Source organism: Myotis lucifugus, unplaced genomic scaffold (genome assembly GCF_000147115.1).
Source record: "Myotis lucifugus unplaced genomic scaffold, Myoluc2.0 scaffold_208, whole genome shotgun sequence".
In the NCBI taxonomy this organism is placed as follows: domain Eukaryota; kingdom Metazoa; phylum Chordata; class Mammalia; order Chiroptera; family Vespertilionidae; genus Myotis; species Myotis lucifugus.
Window position 1 is genome coordinate 1,129,259 of NW_005871256.1, and position 8,872 is coordinate 1,138,130.

The following is an 8,872-nucleotide window of genomic DNA, read 5'->3' on the forward strand; positions in this document are numbered from 1 at the left end:
GTAGGCATGTGTGGTTAGCATGCCAGCAAGTGTAATTCCGGAGTAGGGTATAGCGGTGTGAATGGCCTCCTGAGAGGCACTGGTTCAAAGCTCCCACTAACAGCACCAGAGGTTGGGGGCTGGCTCCCTACAGCCCCATCAGCCCACTTGTGTGTTTTTCTGCCTGTGGCTTCTTTTCATCCCCCTGGAGACTAGAATATTCCTTTGAGAGATGGCCTACCTCCAGTGAGTGTGGGACAGGACGTTGGGGCAGAAGACATTTTCAGAACCCTGCTTGGGCCCACCCCAGGCATTCCATGAGCTCCACCAAGTCACGCCATCCTCCTGAAGGTCTCTGTGCGGGAAGCCGGCCCTGCCCAAGTCACACAGTTGGGGAGAGGCTGCGTCAACTAACAACAGCCACAGTCGTGCTGTGTAACAAACATCCACGAACCCTCGGCATATGACGGTAACCCTTTATTTAGCCCACAAATCTGTCCCTGCCCTACTTCCTAGAATAGCCCTTCACTTCCTCCTGGTTGTGCCCTCTGTCACAGGACACATCTCACACATCCCAGATTCAGACACGTTCCGGGGCCGTAGGAAGTTCACTGGCGTCAACAGAACAAGGCAGATGGCGGTTTATCCCTGCTGCTGGCCTTTGCCCAACCCGGGCTAATGACCAACCCTCTGAGTGCCACTCAGCCAGAGGAGGCTGCAGCACTCCAAGGCACTGTGATACTGCTCCATGGGGTGTGGGGCCGGATCCTCCCTTTTTAGAAGAAGCCATAAGTCTGGGTTTCTATTGGCAACATCGGATGAGCTGACATTTGTAGAGCTCTCAGACAGGTGCCAGGCACATAGCTGATGCTGTAGAAGTGTTCAAATAGATGGATGAATAGATGGGTGGTTAGATAGGTAGGTAGGTAGGTAGGTAGCTAGCTAGCTAGATCTTTGAAAAGTCGGCAAAAAAAATTTTAAGCCACTGTACAGACAAAATCAAGCCTTTTCACAGGCCACATGTGACCAGAAGGCTGCCAGTTCTTGGCCTCAGATACAGGAGAAGTGCCCTGTTACCTGGGACAGCCCTTGGAGGAAAGAGTGGGTATGTGGCATGTGGCCTCCCACTGACAGAAGGCACCAATGAGGATGCCCCCACCCCCTAAACTCCCAGCCCTCCCTGCTCCCCCATCCCTCTGGGCAGGGAGGGGAGGGTAGGAGAGGGCAAAGGAGAAAAAGCACAGAGAGAACGTGAATCGCCTTGTCTTCATCACGGTTTCTCTGCTGCTGTACTTAAGAGATTCAAAGAGCCTCCCAATGTGCCCACCTCCACCACCACCACCTACTGGCAGCGCCCTGGGTCAGGAGTTGCTATGGCTTTCTTGAGCCCCTAATAACTTTCCAGTCCCCATTCTCTCCTCCCTGAATATGTCTGGCCATCTCACTGAGCCCTCCAAGGGCACCCCAGTGTGAGTGTAACACGGTGTCTGCCTGGCTTTGAAATCCAGCTGTGTGAACAAGTTACTTTCCCTCCTCGCACACCGGTTTCCTCACCCATGAAATGGGGGTAATTACAGCATCTCCCAGGGTTGCTGGAGGACTCAGGAGATTGTGCTGTGAGGTGATTAGAACAATGCAATAAAAGTGCTGATCCACTGTGACACTCAATAAACATCAACCAGTCACAGCTAAAACTCAAGTCTGAGCACTCTTCGGCGTAAACACCTGTGTGGCTCCCATCACCTGTGGATAGAGACTGGGCTCCCTGGCTTGGCATTCCCGGCCCTGCCTGACCTAAGCCACGTTCTCTCTCCCTGCTCCCGGGTGGACAGAGGTTCCAGCCATGAGACGTACACATCGTACTCTGAATGGCGGTGCATTTCGAGTGTTGTCAGTTCTGAGCCTCCCAAATGCCAAACCCTGGCAGGCTACGCGGTTCCCCAGGCTGGGAAATCTCTCCCATCCTGAGCTCAGTCCAGGACATGAGACCAAACCAGGGCTGCTCTGGACACCCAGTGTCCCATAGAGCTTTAGGGACAGAGCTCATTCTGAGTTTACTCCCAGCTCCTTTCCCAGGGACCCAGTGTGCATCTGCTGCAGGGGGCTGAGCCTGACCGGGCACTGTGAGTGACAGCCCAGCCTGCCCCAGCACTTGTCTTCTCCTCCTGCGACAGTGGTACTCTGAGCACATTTTTCTTGACGCTGTTTTTAACCTAAACTCCTTTCCAAGAAGAGGGTCTTTATCGTTAACTGGGCCCCTTTGTTCTGTGGAGCACCTGGAGGAATCTGAAAATGCTCTCATCTGCACGATGGCAGGAGAACAATGCGGAGTTCCTGAGGCAAGCGTCTGGGGTGGCAGACGGTGAGGGGGAGGGATGGGAAGAGAGGAAGGAGACAAGAGCCACTAAGATGGGGACCGCGCACAATCCCAAAATGACACTCCGAGGAAAAGGAATGCCTGGCGTGCGTTTTATACGGTGTGCACTGATGTGATGTAAACCCTCCCCACCTCTCCTCCTACAAAAAGGCCTCCAGGAGAGTCCACTGTACTCATGAATATTTTGTAGGAGTGGCTTTTGGGGGGAATGTGGGAAGGGGTGGAGTTTCACATCTGGGTTGACATGGAACACAATGGAAGGAGTCCTAGGGGAGGCAGGTGTCCAGAGGCAAAGGAGACCAGGAGGGTCGGAGAATTTTAGCCCTTTGGAAAGTCACCAGTTTCGGGAAAGGCTGTGGACTTCCCAGAGGGTGGGGAATCCGTGGGATCAAACCAACCTTGTCCAGCTCTCAAGAGACTGGGAGGCCTCAGATGTCATTTTTTTTACATGGGTTAATAAAATCTACCTTGTAGGTTGCAGTGAGGAGTAAAATAAGTGATTAATAAGAGCATCGGATGGATACATGGAGACACGATTATTTGAGGTGGCTTTTCTTCATGGTTACTCCTCAAGAAAAGTTCTCCCACTGAAACACATCCCTAAAGACAGGCCCAGCCCAGGCCAATTTATAGCTTGAGGCAGCCAGCCAGGGTATGGAGCCCTGACACATTGTAGAGATAAACCACAAACATGTTAACTCAGGTTTCCAGAACCACTCTTCTGGCAAAATGCGCACTGACCACTATGCTGTAACAAAGTAAATGGCACCCTCTTATGGGATTTTAAAAAAATCTCTTGTTGTGCTAACCTTTTTCTGTTTCTTTTCTTAATTGAGATATAACGCATATACCCTAAAATCTACCTTTTAAAAGTAGACAACTCAGTACTTTTTAGTATATTCACAAAACTGTGCAAGCATCATCACTGTCTAATTCCAGAACATTTTCATCATCCCAAACAGAAACCTCATACCCACTGGCAGCCACTCCCCCAGCCCCAGGCAACCACTGACCTTTCCGTCTCCATGGGTTTGCCTATAGTTTGGACATTTTGCCATATTCACGTGCAGTCAGAGTAAGCTCGGAGTCCACAGTGGCATTTGCTGAAATTCAAAAACCCAGTTGTTCCTGCTGCTCACCCATAAAATGCGAATTAAAGCTTCTGACTACGCCTTCCAATGAGCTGTTTGATTTGGAGATGCCCCAAAGGCAACCTGAGGGAGGAACAGCCATCACCATAAAACGGGAAATATTTGGCTGAGTATTTTCAGAACACTGACTCCACTGGGGCCAGAGAATGAAGGAGTAAGTGAATTTCTTTCTGTATCTAGTTTTTTATTAACAGAAAAATCCGTTTCCCCTGATCCTACGGAATAGATGTTGAACAGAGATTGAAAGACGTAGATCTGGCCCTAACCAGTTTGGCTCAGTGGATAGAGCGTCAGCCTTCGGACTCAAGGTTCCCAGGTTTGATTCCGGTCAAGGGCATGCACCTTGGTTGCGGGCACGTCCCCAGTAGGGAGTGTGCAGGAGGCAGCTGATCAATGTTTCTCTCTCATCGATGTTTCTAACTCTCTATCTGTCTCCCTTCCTCTCTGTAAAAAAATCAATAAAATATATATTTTTTTAAAAAGAAAAGAAAGACGTAGATCTGAAGGGGAAGCCAAACTATTTACCTGCCTGGGCACCCACGTGCCTAGGTCCAACCCTGACCCCAGCAAGGACTTGCTCAGTAAAGCCCTTTCCTATGGTTCAGAAAATGAACCCAAAACTTGGGAATAAGGGTGACAGCATGTCATCCGGGTGACATGAGGTTGTGACCTGGCCGAGACTGTTTGATTCTCTAAGGGACCATCCCCTTCTCCGATCTCCTATTTCCTATTGATTAGGGACCAGACTCTGCAAAGTTCCATGTTAAGTTGTAGAAAATTGATGAGTTGTGAATGATTTTCTTTTGGTCAAGTAGAAATACAAAGGATTTCTGTTCAGTAGGACAGATAACACCAAAGTTTCAGTTCATTGTCCCTGTAGGACACTGGCCAGTTTGTGTGTAACTTAGCGATCTTATTTCAAGATTCTTCCTCCCAGATATACAACGGACTCTCAGACACTCTGCCATCCTGCTTATTCCCTCATGAATGGTTTAAATTAACCTCTGTCACATGTTGACCATATATGTGTATGACTCAGGTTTTTAGTCTTTTAAAAAGTGTGCTTTGACAAAATCCCGAGTTTCTAACCACAGCCAGTGAGCAAGGAAGCCCCCTGCTGGCAGGGCCATTCTATCCACCAGACTCTATGAGCACAAGCTTTTCCAAGCCCTGCAAAGATATTTGGGACCTGGGGAAAAAAATTCAGAGCCTCCAAAACATAAAAATAAAAATGTAAATTAAAAAAAAGAATAAATGCTTAGATAAATGTCTACAAAATACAATCTTTTATATGCCTACCAAGTATTACTTGTCAACCATAGCTCATGATTACTTTAAGATTATTTTTAATATGGGACATTCTCAGTGGTCACAACTGATGCAGGGAATCCTTCAAGACAAAAGGAGAAGGAATATTCTGTGTATCAGTTTCACTGACCGTGAGATGGAAATAAAAGTATTTCTTGGGGCCATTCTCTTGGAGGCGCAGTTGTCCCATCTACCCTGCTTCTAAGAAGAGATTGACTGTCGCTTACAGAAACCCAGGTCCACCTGCCAAACTTGCCTGGGCTCCCTAGGACCTGGTGGGAGAGGACAGGCACACTTCATGCCCGCCCCTGACTTCCCATATCGCCCAGACACTGTTCCATCGCTCTGTGGTCCTGTGCCATGTTTCAGGGCCACTGGGGTGGGCTGGGGCCTTGACACAAGTTAGCTGCCCATCTGAGCAACAAGAGACCACCTCACTTTTTGCCCAACCCACCAAACGTCACGGGAAATGTACCAATAGGAGTCTCCTACCACCAGATGACCACAGTCATCACCTGGTTTGGCTTCACTGAATCCTTCCTGCAGGCTGTGAGGACCTGGCACTAAACAATACTAAGGACGTCCTGGTTTTGAGCACCTTCCAGGTAATCAGTCACTGGTTGGTATCCATGGTAACCCTTCAGGGCAAAAAAGAAGGGGCCCCGTGGGGATTTCAAATCTCCATGTTAACAAGGTCACAGATTATTTTTTTAAAGATCTAAATAATCCAGAAGTATCCATTGTGGTCCACTATAGACAGCAAGTGAAGTGTAAAAGCATCACCTGTTTCAAGCACAAGAAACTCTGAACCAGACCAAAATCCCTCTTCTAGGCACAGGGTGGGCATTAAGGCTCCGGTCCTCACTTCTCTGAAACTGTCGTCAGGCCCGTATCACTGTATACAAAGCCAAGTTCTACTTTGACCCAAAATAAAAGAAGAAAGCAAATAAATAAACTGTGAGCCTCAAGGTTTTTACTAAGAAAGACCCTCACCCTCTTGGCCTCAAAACCCTGAGATCAGAATTCTAGCTGTAGTTCAAGTTCTAAGGGAACCTTGGGGCCGGTGACTTATTCATTTGTACCTCAGTTTCCCCATATGTAAAATGGGCCTGGCCATTAGTTTAAGGATCAAGTCAGGATAGAATGAGATAATGAATCTAAAGTGTCCAATACCCACTGAGTGCCTGGTAAACATTTGCTCTAAAAAGTCCCATCATTTTAAAGTCAATAACTACTTCACATGGCACCAAAAAAAGAGAGTAAAGGTTTCCAGGTTTTTAAGAAAACATGACTGGATGTTTGCGGAGGTCCGTCCTGTACAGATATGCTAACCTGGGAGGATTTAGGTCACATGGGATCAGCATATTACGTTTCAGACCCCACCTAAGTGAGTCTATTAGTATTGAACTCTTTGCAGCTCCCCAGGTGGCATATTACTGCTTGCAGAATATTTTTAAATATAAATAGTGATTGGTTTTGATTTTGAAGCCTTTGTATATTCTGGAATCAACTTTTTCTTTTTCTTTTTGTAAAATGCAGGCAAAACCTAGACCAGGGGAAGGTGACAAGCCAGTGAGAAGCAAAGAAAGCCCTGAGCTGGGAGTTATAAATTGCAACATCTCCCACAGCAGGAGCATCCGTGGGGTTGTTTAAATATTTAACCCACATTAAATAGAATGTGACTTGCAAAAAAATCGGAAGAGACTGAAAACCCTGTATTTGGCAAGATCAGATCCATCCTTCTTCCTCAAACCAGTGGTCTCCGAAAACAAAAGTGACATGTCATTAGAAGAAAATGTACTTGAGTGCTGCACACTGCTGAGCTGACTGCTGGCTTCAGTCCTGCTAACCTTGTTGTCCATGTGCTTACTGCCACGGCAGGCAGCTGTCCGTCATGGCTGCCCTTGTCAGGGAGCACGCTCTCTCGCTCTCTCCTGGCGTCCTCTGTTGTGGAGCCCAGGTGAAGTGCAAACATCTGCATTCCTGAGCCTCCTTGCCCCTGGGTGCAGACATGTGACCAGATCTGCCCCACCAAAGGTAGCAAGCACCTTTGATTGAAACATGAGCTCCGGGCAGAAAGCGCTGGTAGGTCTCAGGCAGCTGTGCATCAGCCTGGTGGGGGGCCGCCGCCACAAATCCCAGCCACACAGCTCGGCCACGAATCTGTAAGCTCCCTAATAACCCCTGAGCTAATATAGCCCTTCCTGCTTAAAACCCAGCTTCTGGCAAGTAACAGACACTCAGTGAATTCTAATTGAACTGAGAGCCCGTTGAGCCGAAAACTCTGCTGTGTCCGGGGTTTCAGGAACCCGTCTGCTTGGAGAGAACTGTCTGCTTTGAGGTATGTCTTCCCCTACGAACTGGGAAGGCAGGGGCTGTGTCCACCAAACCCTTGGTTGCCAGGGCTTGGCAAGCACTTGGCCAGCGTGGGCCCCAATGAACCCTGGACGGTATTATTTAATCCCCTGTAAACCTTCCTGACTCTCTGGGGTTGCTTTTTTGTTCAGGCATATCCTTGAGGGGTGGGACTCACCCATCTGAGAAGGTTGGAACAAGGGGCTCTCCCAGGACCACCCTCAGGCCCAGGCAAGGGGCCCCCTGTGGTTCCTGGGCCTTAGAGAGTCCTGCCCTGACCCCACAGCTGCACCTCACAGCGTCAGGAGTCCACAGAGCCAAGAGGAAGTGCCCACTAGGAGCCCACCCTCCCTTCTAAACCCCACTTAGGACCCTGGATTTCCTTGGCCCGATGATGCGAAAGCCCAATTCCAGGCCTATGGGGACCTTTCCCCCAGATCCAACCTCCCAAGAGCAGACCGTGCTGGTGATGTGTGCATGGCTGGGCCCAGGGGTGGCGATTTGCAAGAGAGGGATATGTCTGGAGTTTTAACCCTTGGGCATGTACAAGGCCTGGGATGTATGGGATGGATCCCGGGGAAGAAGGGAGCGCGTGGGGAGGGCAGGGGTGGCCCCATGCAAGTTCCTGCTCTCCCTCCCACATGCTCTGGAGCAGAACTCCAAGGAGTCCAAACATTCCAGATTTGAACCTGATATTCCAGGTAGTTTTTAACATATGCTTTGTCAAGGTCAATGGGTAGAACAGATGTAATTTAGTAGTTTGTCTGTGTACGGGTTACCTATTGGTGTATAAGGAATTTCCCCAACACTTAGCAGCTTCAACAGCCTAAACACACATGAACTACCTGACAGTACCTACGGGCGGAAGCCGGGACCCGCTTAGCTGGCTTTTCTGTTTTCTGCTCGCAGCCTCAGGAGGCTGTGGTCCATGGTCTCATCTGAATGCTCAAGTAGGGAGGGACTGGCTTGTGGGCAGCGTTCTGCTCCTCGCAGGCTGCTCCTTGCCATGTGGGCCTCCCCCACCTGGCAGTTGACTCCATCAAAGCATGCAAGCCCGAGAGTCCACCAGCAAACCAGAGTCACCATTCTTTGTAATCTTTTGTGAAAGCGACACCCATCACCTTTGTCATATTCTATTGGCTAGAAGCAAGTCAGTAGGCCAGGCCACACTCAAGGGGAGAGCACAAAGCACCCGTTGCCACGCCCCAAATGTCCCACCCTAAGGCTGCAGCAGAACCCAAACGCTTCACTGTGAGCCAAGCCCAGGGCTGTGCGTGCATCGCTTAACCCAAGAGCTCAGCCTCCCCAGGGCACCTCCCTGCACCCTGGACAGATGAGCAAAGCCCAATTCAGAGGGAGCGTCTGTGGAGGACAGAAATTACCACCTCCAGTTCCAATTACCAGCTGAGCTAATTGCAAAAGTAATTGCAATTGAAGGGTCTAATTAACAGGCTGGGCCAGAGAAGCGCCTTCTCCCTGCCTTTGGGGAGCCTCCTGCTGCCTCCTGGGGGCTGCAGACACGGTGGGAAACCCCTTCTTGAGGGAACAGGTCTGGCCTGTGTCGCAGAGACCAGATGGTCAGAGACAGCCCCCGCTTTCCACCCAGATAGGCTCCCAGCCCTGAGAGTGACCTCTCCCCTTGTATTTCTGCCCAGCTCTGGACCCTTAACATACTCCTGTGCTACAACCAAACACCAAGAAG

At 49.5% G+C, this 8,872-nt stretch overlaps 1 protein-coding gene across 1 annotated transcript in view; it reads left to right on the plus strand.

Annotated features, from left to right (window-relative positions):
* HRH2 (histamine receptor H2) overlaps positions 1-7,928 on the plus strand; it is a 37,678-nt gene extending 29,750 nt beyond the window's left edge. Inside the window, exon 3 of the mRNA XM_014463402.2 lies at positions 6,355-7,928. Coding sequence (XP_014318888.1) covers positions 6,355-6,391 — 37 coding nt within the window. The 3' untranslated portion in view covers positions 6,392-7,928. The remainder of the gene's footprint in view (positions 1-6,354) is intronic.
* The last annotated feature ends 944 nt before the right edge of the window (positions 7,929-8,872 follow it).